This window comes from Ranitomeya variabilis, chromosome 3, assembly GCF_051348905.1.
Source record: "Ranitomeya variabilis isolate aRanVar5 chromosome 3, aRanVar5.hap1, whole genome shotgun sequence".
Lineage (NCBI taxonomy): Eukaryota > Metazoa > Chordata > Amphibia > Anura > Dendrobatidae > Ranitomeya > Ranitomeya variabilis.
The window spans coordinates 395,281,115-395,301,301 of record NC_135234.1 but is presented as its reverse complement, the minus strand read 5'-3'; the positions used below and the strand labels follow the sequence as shown (position 1 = coordinate 395,301,301).

The window sequence follows — 20,187 nt, the reverse complement described above, 5'->3', positions numbered from 1 at the left end:
CACAAGAGCCCTGTAAATGGCATTAGTATACAGGTAATACAGTGATCACCAGTGACATTATACACAGGAGCTCTGTATATAGTGTCAGTGTACAGATAATACAGTGATCACCAGTGACATTATACACAAAAGCTCTGTATATAGTATACAGTGTAAATGTACAGGTAATACAGTGATGAGAGAGAGAGACATGTGTGCACTTTAAAAATTTCCATCTCAAGGCACGTAATGATTGATTTTATAGTTCACTTACAGATACAATAAGTTATTATTTTCAGCTATATAAATGGTGCAAATGTATACAGAAGATTTCTGCGTGTTTTACTATGATATGTTTTTATATGTATGTGTATTTTCTGTTTGCAGATTATTCATTGGTCATGTTGATTGCCTGTTTCATCGCTGTTTTTGTCACCATCTTGGGGGGTGGATTACTTTTTTTCAGCTGTAAATACTTAAAGCAACAAGTGAAAACACCCCATTCTTTAGTGAGTATACCCCAGGGAAATATAGCATGAATCTGTGTTATATGTGATATAAACACTTGATATTAATTCATTTATAATGCTGCATGGTAATACGGATAGTGGGGGATCCAGGCAGAACTGGTTACAAGGATTAAAGGGAATCTGTCAGCAGGATTTCACCGCCACACTATTTTACGGTTCGTGTATAGACCATCCACAGGTTAGTTTGGGTCAGGAGACCTGCGGTCGGTCTGGGCTTTGTGGTCTGTACACAAACTGTATAACACAGGCCTGTCATCTGACAGCTCAGGAGATCTAGTCATTGCTTTGTCACAGGGCATCATGCGTTTAGATGTTTTCCGGGGCTACTTCATTAGAAAATGCCGGTGATTATGGTATTGATGCAATAATACATGAAAACAATACGTCACATTCCCTCTGTCAGAACAAGACACATACAGTATTCTTTAGATTTTTACATTCTTGTGCAGGTCAACTATACATTCTTTACAGGGAACGTGAACAACTGGTCTTTTTGCATTCAGAATTTCTATTTTATTACTTTTTCAAGCCATACCTACGGAACATTGCAGCCATAATTTGGCCACTCAAAAGTTGTCTTTAACAGGCCCCAAAGGTTATTTCTGTTTTTCTTCTGATTTTCTAAGAAGCAATATTGACTTTTATATTTTCCAATATCCTTATCATATTTTTGAAGCAGAAGTGTCTCATGTTATTATTTAAAGAGGTTGTCCCACAATCACAACTTATTGTTTTATTATTCTTGAGGTCTCTCAAACACAAGATGGGGGATCTCGAATCCCTTTTGTATGAAGTGAAGGCCGAGCATATGCATATATGAGTCACTCCATTCAAAGTAAATGGCATTGGCAGCTAATGGCTATACATGGCTATTTTTGCTAGTCCCATAGACTTTGAATAACGTGGAAGTGCATGTGCTTCTTACTTATGGTTGTCCCTGTGATGGAACCCCCAGTAATCAGCAGTTTTTCATTTATCCTCTGAATAACTGAAACAATGTGATTTCAGGACAACCATTTAAGTTCACTTGACAATTTCAATAACATGGTGCTAGTTGACAACCGTAAAAGGGCACCCATTTTCCTGCTGAAGGATCCCCAAAAAGTTGATTGTCTGTAAGGGTCCATTTACACTGCAAGATTACCATGAATGGGCATTCAAGGGAACACTCATTTCATGATAATCTTGTATTATAAATAGGCCGCTGATCACCTGATCATTGAACCAAACGCTGGTTTGTCAGGTGCCGTGCTCTTTTGTGCTGCACAAAAAAATTGTTCTCAGAGGCGCATTCTCCTGTGTAAACAGGACTCACACTGCAGAGAACAATGGCAGCATATCATTTACCGCAGTCTGCCTGTGTAAATAGGCTATTAAAGAACTGTAGATTGGTGAATATTTAGCAATTGGTTGTTTAATTTTGCCAATTGATTCTTATAAACTAATCCTAAGGCCACGTGAACACGTTGAGTATTTGGTCAGTATTTTACCTCAGTGTTTGTAAGCCAAAACCAGGAGTGGGTGATAAATGCAGAAGTGGTGCATATGTTTCTATTATACTTTTCCTCTGATTGTTCCATTCCTGGTTTTGGATTACAAATACTGAGGTAAAATACTGACCAAATACTGATAGTGTGAACATGGCCTAAAAGTAAGAGGCATAATAATGTTTCCACTTTTTGAGTGTCACAATGTGCGGCACAAAATATCTCAGAAAATGTAGATTTTCACATGTAACTTTGTATAAAAGCTATAATGAATTTCAGTGATCAACCATAACCATAAGAGAGCAGTTTGTAATTTAGTCATTTACATCAATGACTATCTGGTGGGTTTTCATTCATGGTTATTATCTTGAAAGATTTACTCCTAAGCCTTGTGTTCAATTGGATGTTACTTGATCAAGTAAGAAAACGTAGTGGGTTATGAAGAACTTGTCATGCATGGGTGTAACTATAAATCGGCTGGAACATCTCTGCCTAAAACTACCCTAAATACACTATTGTGTGCTTTTCTAATGCTTTTCACATTTTATGCAGCTAATGACCTTGCTCATTTTTAAGATTGAGCCTAGATTACTGCCAGAACATATCTTAATTAGTGACAGATATGAATTATAGAATCTCCAAGTAAAATTTCATGATGGTAGGAATGTATGTATCTTTCCTGCGTAATCTCAAGAATAAGCCACAAAGGGTGGGTGATGTCCTAGCACTTTATATGTGCCGTTTGCTTACACCTAACTTCTACAATTATTGCTGATATTCAAACAATTTTCTCAAGGTTCCAACAATTAAAATATTATTATTGTGTTCATGATACAGGCTTTCAAGAAATCTACAACCCTGCCTCTAATGATCCTGCCGAAAGAAAAGGTGATAAGCTCCTTTACTGTGGGATTTTGTCCATCTACATTTGTGCAAAATTATGAGCAAAAAGACCCAAAGATGTCAAGAAAAACCTGGCAAGAGATATCTGGGAATTCACAACTGCAAATGTATGCAAGTCAGTCACATGGTGGTACAACACCAGGACAGGATTCCACAGGCGACACATCAAAGTCATATTGTCCACCAAAGACTTTTAGCAGTCCAGTCTCCTCAGTACATTACAGTGAGGTGTTAGATAAGACAAGAAGTCATGTGCCATATCTCCAAAATACTACCTCCTATTTCTTCACCAAAGTTTCTGAAGGAGAGTTCGAGATGAACACGCATCAAGCTTTTGCAGAAGATGACGGTGATGTGCCCAGTGCTTTTATAGATGATCCCTTCAAATTCAATCTGCTCTCCTCTTTATGTAGTGAAGAGTCAACTTCTGTTCTCAACAGCATCAGCCCACTGGAATTATTATCAAGTGTTAAAGTAAGGGATGATGGAGATTCCACTGCGCACATGGAACAGACTACGGAAGATCGTCCAATGTTACAACCAGACTTACGTTTTGATGGTTATACATGTAACCAGATGGAGGAACACAACCCACAACACAGTTTACTAGGACATGGTGGTGGTTCGTACGTTTTACAGAGTCCTGTAGAAAATTCCTCAACAGATGCTTTGGACAGAACAAATGTATACAAAAAAGCAATGCATTCTGTACTATAGACTCATTAGGATCATGTAAAGAAAGTGAGAACAAAAATAGAAACCACCATCAAATAACTATTGGGGGACATTTAACATAATAGCTATTAGTAATACTGTATATTAGTATATAGAAGTTGTGTGACCTTGATACTACTTGATTAACTATGAAAGAAACACTGAGTTTTATATATGTTATATATATAATATATGTAACGTTATAAATATATATATATACCGTATGTATATATATATCCGTTTGTTTTTGCTTAATCAAGTAATAATGTACTGTATATATCAGTAGCATATATTTATATATGTATATATTTTTCTATTGTTCTACTGTCACTTTGTGTTCCACTTCCAGTGGTAACTCCAAAAGCCAATCAGGTGAATAAAGGAGATGGGCTGACATCTACACATTTCTGACTTATGCAGAAGGACTGAGCTGCCAAACAACTTACCATTAGTTTCAAGCTGAATTCCTTAAAGTGGTAAAAAAAATAGCGGAAAGTTCCCTCCTTCCACTTCCATACATAGCAGTTATGTTCCCTGACTCTATGGCTGGTATATCAAGGATTATATCTAAAAGAGATTGAAATTCTTAAAGGGGTATTGTTATCTTGTAAATCTGTACGTATTTCATATCCACAGGACATTCTTGAGACAAGTAATGGTGCGTCATTTATCAGAAATGTGATTATGTCATAAATGTTCAAGATAAGAATATCTCTTTAAAGAGAACCCTTCAGCATGATTTTGCATGTCAAAGTGAAGAATGGCCATAAGTGTACTGTTATAGCGATTTAATAGATACCTTTAGGGAAGAAATACGCCTCTTGGCTGTTCTTTAATTAGCCCTTTCGGTCCATAGGCAGGACTGTGTATATGGTCTTCATCTCTGCCCTTGCCCTCCGCCTGTCTCCACTGTCTGTATCTGCCTCCTTTTTTTAAAGTTTGAGCCTGGGCAATTGGCACCGCTGGTGGATCTTGCGAAGATTCATCTCCCAGCTGTCTTCTATGAAATTGCGCCAGTGGCAGCGCATGTGCACATTCATCTCATGGCAGTCTTCAGCAAAATGGCGCCTGTGGCGGCATATGAGTGTATATAGACCTTGGCTTGTCCTTGAGCCAAGATCTCAATCTGTGCACGTGCCACCACCAGGTTTTAAAAAAAAGTAGGCAGATATATACACCACAGGGAGGCGGAGGATCAGAGACAAAGCTGAAGACTCTACCCTCGGCCCTTATGCACAAAAGGTTATTACACCTAAACTTTGAATGTGGATTAAAGGACAACCAGGATGCAGATTTCTTCACTAACAGCATCTATTGAATCCATATAACAGTGCCATTCTGGCCATCCCTTTACTTTACCATGCATAATCAAGATGACGGGTTCTCTTTAATGCAAAAAAAAATGATCAGAAAGAGAATCTGTCAGTCCAAACCACTGACAGCATAAAATTGCAACAGGTTTCCTCCTTAGAATGAACTACATGATCTTTTAGGTGGTATGGTGAAGAAACTGAGTCAGCAGTTCTGCTCACTGCTTTTGCATCCCTTGCTATCCTCACTAGGTATTGACAGCATCAAAACAGCGTGGAGACCCTGAATCTGGCCCGATCCAGCAATGCTGTGCTTGCTAGCTGTATAACAAACAGCTTGCAAGTGCACACTCTGATTATGCAATTAGCAGTAAATGGTAACATTAAAAATCCCTCCGTTCTCCAGAAAGGAGAGGATTTTTAATAAGAGGTAAATTGCAAAATTGCTTGTTTTTTGCACTTTTCAATTTTACCCCTTTAAAAAGTTAAGAAAATTACAGGTAGTTTAATGTTATACAACATTCAGCATATACAATGTAAAAAAGCAATAAATGCAACTGTATAGTAGAGTAAAGGGCAATTGTCATGGGTATCTTGAAAAATGTAGAAGTATGGCTTAATAACAGCATGGTTTATCCTATGATGAGTTCCTGGTCTGAGCTTGAAGAATAATTTGACCGGAGTTACTGAGCCGACACTGAAAAACATTCAGAGTGTTGGTATTCTGCGATAATCTCTTGCACCTGCCATATCGCACTTTCACCGGCAATGAAATTCTAGCATGTGTCTGCTGTCTACAGAGTATCTTGGTGACCATCTCTATTGCAGTAGGCACGGCTGCCTCATCCACTATGCTACAAATGTTTCCTCTATCAAAATAAAGGAGAGTGTTCTCAAACTGTATGATTACTAGAGGCTCCAACAAAGAAAGTTTTTCTTTTACACAGATCTGCCCAGAATTTTTTAGAATAGGGCTATACGGAGGCTTTAGCACTGAGGTGCTTCGCGGCTGGTGGTGATGTACAGCTGACCAAAGTATTCATAAACTGAACAGCCTATTTTTCTGGCTGCAAAAATTTCTAGTTTGCCAATGTAATTTTTGTTTTTACTATTATAATGCTGTACTGGGTTCAGAAAGCAAAATTTTTATTTTTGGTGTTGGTATCGAGACTCAGTCTTTACCATATTTTGGCTGAGACTCTCAATTGGAAATTTTTGCTTTTAGAGCGGGAAAATTAGGAAAAAAAATATTAAACTGTTATCAGATATCAGAAATATGACACTTGCAGTATTCCAATAAGTTCACAATTCCACATGAGAAATTATGAAAAATTAAGTTTCATAAGTATTTTGTGGCAACTTATAGCATTCTTGGTAAAAATAGATGCTTGTGTATCAGAATAGTTTCGAAAGTCCATTATAATTCCATTGACATTGACACTTAAATGCCCTTTGCCATTAAAGAGAGCCACGAAGAACACACACAAGGTATAAACAGTCTCTCCGCAACATTTCATTATAAACCCTAAAGATGTAGAATGTACAGGTAATATGTAGTAGATATTAAAGATATTAAATTATTATGAACCTCAAAATAATCTTAGGCTCCAACTTATCAAAGTTTGTCCAAAAAAAGTCTCAGATGTGAAGTCTCAAAATTGGAGCAACTCTTCATGACGAGTTGTCATATTCCCTACACCAGAAATCTCACTCCAGTCCCTGACTGGAGTGAGATTTCTAGTTTGGCATGCAAAGGCGCATACCACTCATTAGACACTCCAGATTGATGAAAATGCATGCTCTTTTTCATGAATCAGAAACATCTGGCTTCACCACAATCCTCATCAAGACCAGCTAGAAAATCACTGGGCTTGATGAATTGTGCGTTAACTTTTTGGGATTTACAGACTACTGGGCAATTTTTAAATATGATCTTTTAACTGTTAAGGAGCTTTACAGCTTCAGACAGTCAAACATTTCTTGGAGTTTGACATTTCCAGGACCAGGGATGCCTAATATTCTGTTTCTGTGCTAGATACTGCTGGTCAATGCCCCAAAACAATTTGTTTGTATGTCATATGTATTTCTTTTTAAAACTGCCATTTCAAGGTAAAGATCCTTATGCATGTAGGAGAGAGAGAGGTCTAGGAGCTGTCAACGTAGTCCAGAATGAATACCAAACGAGACCAATCAAGCAAACAGGTGGGTGCTCGTTCCGCTGGTGAGCACAGCCATGGACAGAAAACAAAGGAAATGGATCCGGCACACCAATCCATATAAAAATATAAAAAAACTTTATTTTGGCATGTCACGCCATATTAAAAACATGAGAAACACCTGATGCGTTTCTGGCACGTTACCAGAGCCCTTAATCATAGGATGTAAAACCAAAAGTGACATAAGCCTATATAAGACAAAGCACCAATCAAAAAGCATGTGCACAATTACATTGATTATGCACCAAGTGTTACAAAATGGGAGGACAATTGATGGACACAAAAACACCAATAAACATGAAACAAATCATTTCTTAAATTCATGCCTCTGGGATATTTGCTGTTCAATTTTAATATCCAAAAGGCTTCACGTATTGTCAAAAGCTTTTGCCTATTGCCACCCCGAATGGGATTGTGCACCTTCTCGAATGCAAAAAAATGCAAATTTGGAGGTATCCCCTTTGTGAGCATTGCCAAAGTGTTTAGAGGCACCAGAATATGCCGCATCCTTATTATGAATATTGGCCAAATGTTCTGCAATTCTCTTTTTTATTTTGCGTGTGGTACACCCAATGTATTGAACCTTACATGACAAGCAGCAGATGCAATATACAACATATTGGGTATCACAATTAATAAAAGAAGTAATATCATAAGATTTACCAGAGGAAGAATAAAACATCTTAGTTTTGTCCAAAGCATAAATGCAAACATTCCAAATATAAGAAAAAACGAGGGCACTCACCAGTCTTCACAGGATTCAAAACTTTATTGGTAACATTTCCAGATAAAATCCATAGCCGGAGCTAATTGAGCCGCAGCTCGTATGAGCAGGGGAGAACCAGGACGACTGCCGTTTCGCGCTGTGCTTGCGCTTCTACGGGCTATGGATTTTATCTGGAAATGTTACCAATAAAGTTTTGAATCCTGTGAAGACTGGTGAGTGACCTCGTTTTTTCTTATATTTGGACTGCATAAGATGACTATTTTTAGAGGAGCACCTAAAGTCAGGATTTTGTGGGCTGCGTTGTTCACTGCCGGATCGCAACACACCCTGTTAGTGGTTAAAATTAACCGTTGAAGGCTGTGCCGCCCTGTGCTTCATGTCTTTCACATTTTGGATAAATGCAAACATTGCATCTGCTGCCACTGGATCTGGAAGGTTGTATCAAAAGACTGGGGGAAAGCGCATTGGCTAAACGAAACCCTTTTCTAGCAACATATCTACATCCAGTGTTATCCTTATGCATGGTTACACTACATAATATTGAAGGAGTGATACATAGTTACATAGTTACATAGTTATTAAGGTTGAAGGAAGACTTTAAGTCCATCTAGTTCAACCCATAGCCTAACCTAACATGCCCTAACATGTTGATCCAGAGGAAGGCAAAAAAAACCCATGTGGCAAAGAGTAAGCTCCACATTGGGGAAAAAAATTCCTTCCCGACCCCACGTACAGCAGTCAGACTAGTTCCCTGGATCAACGCCCTATCAAGGAATCTAGTGTATATACCCTGTAACATTATAATTTTGAAGAAAGGCATCCAGTCCCCTCTTAAATTTAAGTAACAAATCACTCATTACAACATCATACGGCAGAGAGTTCCATAGTCTCACTGCTCTTACAGTAAAGAATCCGCGTCTGTTATTATGCTTAAACCTTTTTTCCTCCAGACGTAGAGGATGCCCCCTTGTCCCTGTCTCAGGTCTATTAAAAAGATCATCAGAAAGGTCTTTGTACTGTCCCCTCATATATTTATACATTAAAATAAGATCACCCCTTAGTCTTCGTTTTTCCAAACTAAATAGCCCCAAGTGTAATAACCTATCTTGGTATTGCAGACCCCCCAGTCCTCTAATAACCTTGGTCGCTCTTCTCTGCACCCGCTCCAGTTCAGCTATGTTTTTCTAGTACATCAGAGACCAGAACTGTGCACAGTATTCTAAGTGTGGTCGAACTAGTGACTTGTATAGATGTAAAATTATATTCTCCTCATGAGCATCTATGCTTCTTTTAATACATCCCATTATTTTATTTGCCTTTGTAGCAGCTGCCTGACACTGGCCACTGAATATGAGTTTGTCATCCACCCATACACCCAGGTCTTTTTCATTGACGGTTTTGCCCAGAGTTTTAGAATTAAGCACATGGTTATACATCTTATTACTTCTACCCAAGTGCATGACCTTACATTTATCCCCATTAAAGCTCATTTGCCATTTATCAGCCCAAGCTTCTAGTTTACATAAATCATCCTGTATTATAAAATTGTCCTCCCCTGTATTGATTACCCTGCAGAGATACAGAAATAGCTAAGCTGTAAGTCACTTGTCTCAGCCCCAGCGCCTGGACCTTTTCCTATGGCCACCTCCCTTGGCTGTAGTACGCACGTTCTTCAAGTAACCCAGTGTACTCCTTTGACATCATTATCCAAGGTGATTTAGGGGCGACTCAGACAGGAATGTACTTTGTGAGTACTCAGTAAGTTTATATGTACATCTGGGGTTTGTCTCACCATCCATTTCTCTCTGCTGGCTAATCATCTCGTTAGTAAACGCCTGCTTGTTTATCACCTATCTGCATTTACTTATTAGGTTAAACCTGCAGCAACCATTCATCCTATGTAAGCATAATTAACTCTTCTCTGGTAACATTAATGCTGTTCACACTACAATGCTGCTGCAACAGTGTGTAACTTTTTCTGCAAGTAAGTATCCAGGTTACCTGTTGATCACTACTGACTGTGGTTAACCATTTGTTTGCTGATTACATACATCTCTGCCACTAACCATCAGTCTAAAGGTACCGTTACACTAAGCGACTTACCAACGATCACGACCAGCTCTCTCCAACGACCAACGATCAGGGGAACGACTTCGGCATTGTTGAAACTGTCTTCAACGATGCCGAAGTCCCCTTAAGCACCTGGGTAACCAGGGTAAACATCGGGTTACTAAGCGCAGGGCCGCGCTTAGTAACCCGATATTTACCCTGGTTACCATTGTAAAAGTAAAAAAAAAACACTACATACTCACCTTCTGATGTCTGTCACGTCCCCCGGCATCCACGCGCTGCTGCAGAGAGGTTTCCCTGCACTGAATGTGTCAGCCGCGCCGGCAGTAACAGCGGTGATGTCACCGCTGTGCTCTGCTTTACGGCGGCGCTGACACAGTGCAGGGAAAGCTCTCTGCAGCAGCGCGTGGACGCCGGGAGACGTGACAGACGTCAGAAGGTGAGTATGTACTGTTTGTTTTTTTTTTACTTTTACAATGGTAACCAGGGTAAATATCGGGTTACTAAGCGCGGCCCTGCGCTTAGTAACCCGATATTTACCCTGGTTACAAGTGAACAACATCGCTGGATTGGCATCACACACGCCGATCCAGTGATGACAGCGGGTCATCAGCGACGAAATAAAGGTCTGGACTTCTAGCTCTAACCAGCGACATCACAGCGGGATCCAGATCGCTGCTGCGTGTCAAACTCAACGAGATCGCTATCCAGGACGCTGCAACGTCACGGATCGTCGTCGTTCTCATTGTAAAGTTGCTCAATGTGAAGGTACCTTAAGTACAATACACAACTCTGCCATTAACCATTTGATTGCTGTAAGTCCTGATTTCACTATACACCTACAGTTCCTGCGTATATTTCTGTTCTTGTCTGCCTACCACCCTACGTACACTGATGTTCCAATCTTCACTGTTCTACTTACTGTCTGGCAAGTCCTGCCTGCTTTGCCATCTCCTTCTATTTGTGTTGCTCACCCTGACATATGGCTTACAGAATTCAATGCACAAGGTGAGCTTGTACCAGTGAGTGGCCTGTACATTAGCGGCAGCTTGGGCAATCAGACTCCTACATTTGAGGCATTTAAATAAAATATGTCAAGCACTGAAAATCCAAAGATAAATAGTGAGTTCTTTCACAATATCTGACTGCCAGGTATAACTGAGAGAAATTAATACAAAAAAAATAACCAAGAGCCTTTTTACTGTAGTACCAAAATTATTTTAAGGTAACTGAGAGTCCCAAAGAACACTGATAAGATCCTATATAAAACTCTAACTGCAACCAAATAATAATTATACCGCCATTTAATTTAGGAAGCAAAACTTTTTTGTATTTTTATTAATCTACAAAAAACACTAATACCAAAAGTAATTAAAAAACATACAAAATTAAAAACTGAATGGACAGTGTGGATAACAGTTTGAAAAATCCTGGCAAAATATAATCACTATAACAAATCAATATAGAGTATTATATTGCAAGGAAAATAACGAGTAAAGGACAAGGACCAGGATTGATTTATGCTGAAATGAAAAATATAATAACAAACCATAATAAATATAAATAATAAATCCAGTTTCATTCATCCATATGAACAATCTTGTGTATCTTCAACTCCCAAAGTCAAAACCTATATGTAGGTATTACTATTATTTGGTTGCAAATGGAGTTTATATAGGAGTGTAACTGAGCGAAAGTCTAAGTCTGTGACAACTAATATGTCAGTGGCAACTTTTGGAAAGCTAATTGTCTTCCAGGAATCTGACGGAAGGAGATGTCTAGAGGAGCAACAGCTGCAGATTTGAGTACTCACATGTCTTAAGTGCACTGGATTTTCTGGAAGCCAACGTGAAGAAAAATATTGCACCTTGTATGTGGAAATGTTTTGGTTAAACAACCAGGGGTTAATCTGTCATAATGTAAATATCTCAAATGTGTCCCTTGAATTCACATTAAATTTCATTGCATCAAGACATTACATCACATTTTACCAGTATATTAGCCTATTCGGTCAAGCTCTAGGCACACTTGCACACAAAGGACTTTTTTATACGGATATATTTGTGACCACCTGATGTGACTTGCCTGGAAGTTGTGGAACCCTTGCGTTGCAGTGAGTTTGACGTAAGCTGAACTAAGGAGTAGATTCTTAAGGAATTCCCTGGTTTTCACCCATTAACCCCCTATACAGGGATGTGGGGGGTTTTCTGAAGGGAGACCTCAGGTCACAACTTTAGTATAGTTTCTATTAGCAACAGCTAGCAAATTATATTAGGTCAAGTGAAAAGCTAGGTCAGTAACTGGAAGACAAATCAGAAGCACAACATTACAAAGTGAGAAACTAAAGGAAAATGAGGGATGGCAAAAGGTTCCTTTAGTATCCTGGGTCTGCTAAGCATTGATTGGGAACAATAAACTGAGATGTGTGCTGGTAGTATTAAAGGGGTTGTCCACTACTAGGACAGCCTCTTCTGAATCCCTAGGTTTCTCCCCAGTAAAAGTAAAATACCTATAATCCCCTCCGGAGCTGGCGCTCTTCCAGTGGTGTTATGTCACATGATCACTGTGGCCAATCAGTGCTGACTTCAGACAAATTAAGACATCTGCAGGAAGTGAAAGCGCAGAATCAGCTCTCAGTTTCTTTTGGATGTCAATTACATCCTTAGGAGAGGAAAGTGTAGTCAACACTGATTGGCCACAGGAATCGTGTGACATAACAATGTCATGTGATCCCCGGGAGAGTCGGGGCTGGCACCACTGGTACAGCATCAGTTCCAGAGCTGAGTAGAAGAGTTATTATTTTACTGTGGGGGACATTGGAATTCAGAAGGGGTTGTCCAAAAGTCAACAACCCCTTCAAAAATCATGAGTCAGGGTGTGCCCTAAAGGGACCGAAGGTCCCAGCATGGAGTGACTCCTGGCTGATCATTAACCTGAGGAAGATAGCTGTGCGATATATAGATTCATGGCCGAAGGTGTTGGCACCCTTGAAATTATTCCAGAAAATGAAGTATTATTGCAATTACATGTTTTGTTAAATTCCTTCTGGAAAAGCATCTTGTGGACAGATGAGGCCAAGATAGAGCTTTTTGGTAAAGTACATCATTCTACTGTTTACCAAAATGAAATGATGCCTACAAAGAAAAGAACACAGTACCTACAGTCAAATTTGGTGGCGGTTCAAAGATGTTCCAGGGTTGTTTTGCTGCCTCTGGGGCTGGGTGCCTTGACAGTGTGCAAGGCATCATGAAATCTGTAGATTTTCAAAGGATTTTGGGTAGAAATCTAGTGCCCAGTCTCAGAAAGCTGGGTTTGCATCCTAGGGCATGGGTCTTTCGGCAGGGCAATGACTCCAAACATACTAGAAACACCCAGAAATGGGTGAAAACAAAGCACTGGAGAATTCTGAAGTGGCCAGCAATGAGTCCACATCTAATTCCCATTGAACAACTGTAGAAGGATCTTAAAATTGTTGTTAGGAAAAGGCACCCTTCAAATATGAGAGACTAGGAGCAGTTTTCAAAAGAAGAGTTGTCCAAAATTCCAGTTGAGAGGTGTAAGAAGCTTGATGATGGTTATAGGAAGCGACTGACTGCAGATATTTATTCCAAAGGGTTTGCAACAAAATATTAAATTGAGGGTGCGAAGAATTTTGCTCATCCTATTTTTTAGGGTTTGTATCAATTTATGTCCAATTTGCCTTTCTTTTTCAGTTTTTTTGTGTCATTCCAATACACACAAAAGAAATAAACATGTGTAGAACAAGACGTGTAATTGCAATAAATTTCTGGGAGAAATAGTTCATTTTCTGAAATAGTACTCACATGTTGGACTCTCCCTGTTTGAAAAAGAGCCCCCACCTTTCTGGGCACATGACAGCTGATCTATACTGCTGACATGTGCCTGCAAAAGCTGCAGGTGGAATCGTGATCCACCTGCGGCTGTTAACTAGTTAAATGCCACTATCAATCTGTGACAGCAGCATTTAACTTGCGCTAACAGGAAGCGCGTCACTGGCTCAGACCATCATTGACCCTGTCGCAGCAGACCTCTGTGGTTGTCATTGCCAGATTGCTATGAGCGCCGCTCCGCAAGTTAGCAATTCTGATACACACAGGCAATCTGATCATCGCCTGTGTGTCGCAGAGGCGATCAAATACTGCAGCTTTTAGTCTCCCATGGAGACTATTGAAGCATGTAAAAAGTTAAAACAAGTTTTTAAAAATATAAAAAAATATATAAAAGTTCAAACCACCCCCCTTTCGCCCCATTCCAAATAAAAAAAATTTAAAAACTAAATATGCACATACTTGGTATCACGCATTCAGAATCGCCAGATCTATCAATATAAAAAATAATAAACCCAATCGCTAAAAGGCATAACGAGAAAATATTCAGAATTGCGGTTTTTTGGTCACCGCTACATTGCAATAAAATGTAATAATAACGGGCGATCAAAACATTGCATCTACACCAAAATTGTATCAGTAAAAAACATCAGCTTAGCACACAAAAAATAAGCCCTAACCCAGCGCCAAATCACGAAAATGGAGACGCTACAGGTCTCGGAAAATGACACCATTTTTTGAAACAAATGTTTATCACCAATTGAATAAAAAATAACCTATACATGTTTGGTGTGTGTGAACTTGTAATTACTTGGAGAATCATAATGGAAGGTCATTTGTAGCACTTAGTGAACATGGTATAAAAAAAAACAACTGTGGAATTTAATTTTTTTTGCAATTTCACCACACTAGGAAGAAGGGGAGCAAAAAGCGAACACGCAAAAACAGAGAATGGCCAGCGGGTTAAGGGGTTAAGGTTGGATAGATTTCACTCACTCTCATGAGTTGCTTGATTTAACACTAAAGTAATACATAGTGCAGTAGTATGATCTATTCATCTATGTAGCATACTACCATGTATAAAACATATATTTTTCGCTCTCTCAATATACGGTACATACAGTATTTATATATTCATTGTTACAGGTAGGAGTTTTTTTGGAAGAACTATTTGTGGTTCAACTTTAATGAGATATTGTCTTCTTTGTTCTTTTGGAATGTCAATGTCCAGGATTTAATCCAGCCTTGATCAAACTCCTCCCAATGGCCTTTGTAAAATCCATCTTAATCCCTAGTATATTTATACACCCATAGTGTATTCTCTCATCCTGGAACAAAATAGATGATGAACTGTGTAATGAGACTTTTGTAGAAATTAAAGCAGAGAGTGTTTGGGATACTCGTTTACAAGGTTCATCCCTTAAAGAGCAGCTATTTTTATAAAGCTTATAATCAGCCTCTTTTCTGAGTGCCATACTGATGTCAGCAGCCAAGATAGGGGACAGCGGTGCCATCTTCTAAGCAACAAGTTTGTTGAACAGCCACAGCACGAATCGTGAGTCATTTCTTTTCATTATTATTGAAGATATTGAGTTTTTGGTGTATATTTTAGATGCATGCTGTGTTTATAATTGTAAGGATGTAGAAAATAGTCAAATACTTTATGAATCTGCGGAAGGCTTAGGATTTAGGCATAGACTAAAAGGCACAAAGATAAGCTAGATAGTACATAGTGTTCGGCAATGCAGCTGAGTGGCAGGAGAACATGATATATGTACTATGATGCTGCCATCAAAAGTAAAGTAGATGCTATTGTGTTATGTGTTGCCATTTTTCACTAAGTAACAAACCAAACATATTCATTCCAAAGTAGTTTATCACTTGAATCCCACTAACAAGAGCAAACAAATATATAAAACTAAGCTACATTGCCATAAAGCTGTGCCATACAGTGATACTACCATATACAGATTTATTATATTTAATGAGGGACTAGCAAAGTACAAAGTATTTATCATATATACATTAGATGTAAAATACTGATCTGATCAACACTTGGCAGTCATACTAAAATAATGGAAATTAGAGTTATTGCTAAGTATAATTTCCATAAAGCCGTCACTGGAACAAACTCCCATAAAAGTATATAGAAAAAACACAAAAATTGAGCTTGGTTTGAGTTGGTATATATCAATTTTTTATACCATTCTTACCCACTGCCCTAGATTGCTTGTAAGCCTCATGGACTAACTAAAGACGATGAGAGTCTCCTTTTTCCCTTCCCGGCTGCAGCCAATTTTATTTTCTGCGCTTCCATTTTTGACACTCTTTCTTCCAAGAATTATAACTTTTTTATTTTTCTGCCAGTATAGCTGAATGAGATATTATTTTTGTGGGTCTACTTGTAGTGTTGAATGGCACCATTCATTTTTCCATACAATGTACTGAAAAAGAAAAAAATGTCTGAGTGTAGGTAAATAGTGAAAACATTTCCAACATTGTTTTTTGGGTTTTGTTTCTACGGTGTTAATGGCGTAGTAAAAATTACCTGGCAATATGACTTTCCAGATCAGTAAGATTACTGTTGCATACATGTCTGTACTCACTCCTTCTGCCTTTTCTTCTGTTATTGAGCGACGCAGCGGCTTATCTGCGAGGGGCAGGCTTTCAGACACAAGTACAATTGAAGCTTTTTGATGTTTTGATGGACCTGTTTGAGGGTTTCATTTTTGCATAGTGAGCTGACATTATTATTGATACAATTTTGGTATAAATACAATCTTTTGATCACTTTATAGTTCAAACATTTGAAATAAATATATTTTGTATCCCCATTTCTGTAAAAGTATATTCTATAAAATTATAACATTAATTCACTCATATCATTAACACTAAAAAATAAAAAACTACTTAATTAAAATGTGAAACTAAAGTAAAATGCAGATGGATTTCAAATCATATTTTACTATTTTCTAGTTATATACAGAAGTAGTTTTGTTGGAATGGAAAAAAGAATTAGATATACCCACAGGGAAGAAGAGGAGTTGGAGCAAAACAAGCGCAAACTTCAACTGGAAACAGCAACTTCCAAGAAGAAATTTAGAACAAGGCAAGTCAATCTTAAACCAGTTTCTACCAATTCTTAAGGTTCCCATGCATATTAGATCAACATTGGCCAACCTTGATGATATCGGTGGGTTCAGTCAATAGAGGGGCACACAACGGATGTTTGTTGGGGGGAATAAGAACTCAAGATATCCGATTTTATACTGTTGATCCTTTTGTTCTCTATAAATAAGAGATTCCTAGAAGAGACTCGTAGAGAACATAGCAAGACTAGGTGGAGTAAGCACCTGTTTATGGGAGAGTTGGGCAACAGCTTCCAGCTGAACCATCATTCGGCTGACAGTTACCTAAAGTGTATGGGGAATTTAGCAGCCAGTCAAGTCTGTGATGTTATGCTTTGTGCTAAGTCCACTCAAGTGGCTACATGTTTATATTGTAATTAGGTGTTGTCTGGCTTAGAAATCATGTTTTCAATTATCATATTCTGCAATTAATTCCTCCTTTCAGGACTTTCATTATTTACCCAGAGGATACAGCATCTACAAATAATGTGTGTCGCTTTAGTGGACCTGGCAATCGGAACTGTCTAATGCTTTAATTCTACCGTGGTGGCACTGCATGGAAATTGAACACTTGTTCCTTGGCTCCCTCTTATTTCACAACTAATTTATCAAATACCCAGCAGCTCTGTGATACCCTGTAGTCAGCCTATTGTCAGGTTACCCTTCGAATACTATTAAATAATTTACTAACTTGCAAATTTAAAACTTTTATAGGCACCTGGGCTACATCTCTAGGGAGCCTCATCAAGAAAAAAAAAGTACTAGTCAAGGTCCATTTAGAAAGGGACAAGTAAAAGTTTCCTATGGTAATTTGAATTTTTTGTGGTGAGGCAACTTCAGATATCCAACAATTATAATGCATTTAGGATAGTCTTGAGAAATGTACAGAATACCTGCCTGGCATTAGACAGTTCCATTGGCAACTACCCCACCAGGCCATATAATATATTAGAACAGAGCCACATATATGTCCACATCTGGACAGGACAAACTCCCAAATAATATCTCAGCATGCGGAAAAAGGAGTCAAACATCTGTCACTTATAGTTTGATAAGAAGGTAAATGTTTATTAAATAACCACAAATTTAAACTCACAAAACTGGTTTAACATATGATAAAACCTAAGTCTAACATGGATACGGGTAACACGATACCCCACACATCACCATAATAGTACAGCTCAAGGCTACAGATTCATAGTTTAGTCTAAGCACCAATAGTAATAAATAAGTAATAAAACACTGTCAACCGTCTGAGGGACCTATTCAGAGTAAACATGCATATAAAGTCCATGACTGCACCTTACCCATATTAGCCGTGGTGTGTGTGTGGAGTGCGCCAGCCCCTACGCGCGTTTCGTGTAGGCTTCTTCCGGGGGCCCACCAGGCCAGCAGTAGTATCTCTCTACACCCAATGCGGAAATGAAAGGTGCTGCACAACCTCTTCATAATCCTTTTTGTCATTTATATAGAATTTTTGAATAGTTTATTGTATGTGTTTTATAGAAAAATAAAAAAAATTACAGCACTGTTGATGGAACTGGATAAAAATATTGTCACTAGCTGGGATTCTTGGAAATAAATTACGATATCACAGATTGTTGAGCTGGAGCAATGTGAAACACTGTAATAATGCAGCTAATTGCTAATCGCCTGTTGGTTTTGGACTGTGATTACAAGGTTTTTAAGGTCTTGGCAGCAGTATCACTGAATAGGATGTCAAGTGGGGCGCAATACGGAGAAAATGTGTAGAAGAATAAACTTTAACTTGGAAAACGTGATTAAGTTGATTAATGTGTAATTTAAAGGCAGAAAATCTTGGAGTATGGGCAAATAAAATGGGAAAGACTGCCCAAAATTGTGTTTTCTATGCTATGGGGCAAGTCAACCAGCTGGAGCATACTTCGGGTCCAGTGAATGGCATACCTAGCATTAGAATGTAAAAACAATCAAAGAAACTCAAATTTCAAACTGAAAATTGTAGTATTAAAGGGTTGTCGAGAATTAGAAAAAAATGAAGCTGTACCACTTGTGTACATGAGATGTGACTGGTGTTACAGCCCAGACCTGTTTATGAATAAGACTGAGCTGAAATACCAGATAAAGCCCAATAACAAGTATACCGATGTTCCCAACAACAAAAAAAGACCCTTTTTTAACATCCCATTTACTAAACTTAAGCAACGTGTCATTAGTCAGCATCTAGTGTTGGCTTTATTTAGTATATAGACTCAGATCTACCAAATATCTAACAAGTTCTATTTGTATTTCTAAGCATCTGTGAGAATAACTACTATGACACAGACTGTTATCTTTAAGTTTTAATCATCATCTGTCGCCCTTCTCATCTTCTGTGTGGTACGCAGGAACGTGGCTGAAATGCCAGGCATCTAAACATGTTTGCATACTGTGATAGAATTACATAGGCTTTAATCCTCTTTGGCATGGAAGAACTGTCCTCATTAAAATAGATTTATTGGGCTTAGAAGGAATATACTGTACATTAGCCATTTATGTAAAGGAAGTAGCGGATGCTCTTTTTTCAAAGGGCAGTTTCCTGTGTACAGTAGTGCAGGCGGGGTTACGCAGCTGGACTACCTGGCACGCTGAGATGTAGTCCTGTAATGTTAATCTCATGTTGATAAAATACTGATTGTAGTGAAACAACAACACACAGCCTAATAAGGAATACATCACTGGAATCAGGCTCTTGTGCTATTAAGTATCAAAACCCTGCTGACAGATTCCCTTTAAGCAGACATAAATTCAATGTATTGAATTAAGTACAGATGGAACCACCAAGGATACGAAAACAATGAACAGTCACACTAATTTACATTCACACTGATCTATCAACAGATCGATATAGATATTCCAATAGTCTATTATGTCAGAAGGGAAAGTGTGGGTTTCTTGACTCACTTTAATTCACAGTATTCTTAAACATCTTTGCCAAAGTCAAAGGTCAAACTAATTCACAGTTTTCTGTATCCAGCTATTTTGTACAGCTTTTATATTCTCTTGGAGCCTCGGAGAATACCATCTCCTGGACAATCCTTATCGTTGCCCACATACTATTAAAATAGTTTCCAGGAACACTTGGCTGTAGATCCAATGAACCTCAGACTATTAATAAAACTGTCTCAAAAGAGTCACACATTAGTGTACCTCTGCCGCATTCAGTAATGCTGATGGAAAACTCAGAAACCATTGCGAACACACAGTACAACTCAACTTTTTGTTTATGGGGCTGCATAGACACAGATGCTGCCTAC

At 38.5% G+C, this 20,187-nt stretch overlaps 2 protein-coding genes and 1 long non-coding RNA gene across 5 annotated transcripts in view; 2 read left to right on the top strand and 1 right to left on the bottom strand.

Annotated features, from left to right (window-relative positions):
• Positions 1 to 6,504, top strand: part of IL22RA1 (interleukin 22 receptor subunit alpha 1) — a 79,819-nt gene extending 73,315 nt beyond the window's left edge. Inside the window, exons 6-7 of one of the 2 annotated variants that reach the window (XM_077296111.1) lie at positions 367 to 488; positions 2,834 to 6,504. In XM_077296111.1, coding sequence (XP_077152226.1) covers positions 367 to 488; positions 2,834 to 3,616 — 905 coding nt within the window. In that variant the 3' untranslated portion in view covers positions 3,617 to 6,504. The remainder of the gene's footprint in view (positions 1 to 366; positions 489 to 2,833) is intronic. The other variant, XM_077296110.1, reaches the window with a different exon arrangement.
• Positions 1 to 20,187, bottom strand: part of LOC143816118 (uncharacterized) — a 336,272-nt gene that overhangs the window by 245,010 nt on the left and 71,075 nt on the right. The gene's annotated exons all lie outside the window — the stretch shown is intronic.
• MYOM3 (myomesin 3) overlaps positions 16,667 to 20,187 on the top strand; it is a 224,977-nt gene continuing 221,456 nt past the window's right edge. For both annotated transcript variants that reach the window (XM_077296109.1, XM_077296108.1), the window contains exon 1: positions 16,667 to 16,893. In XM_077296109.1, the coding sequence (XP_077152224.1) occupies positions 16,787 to 16,893 (107 nt within the window). In that variant the 5' untranslated portion in view covers positions 16,667 to 16,786. The remainder of the gene's footprint in view (positions 16,894 to 20,187) is intronic.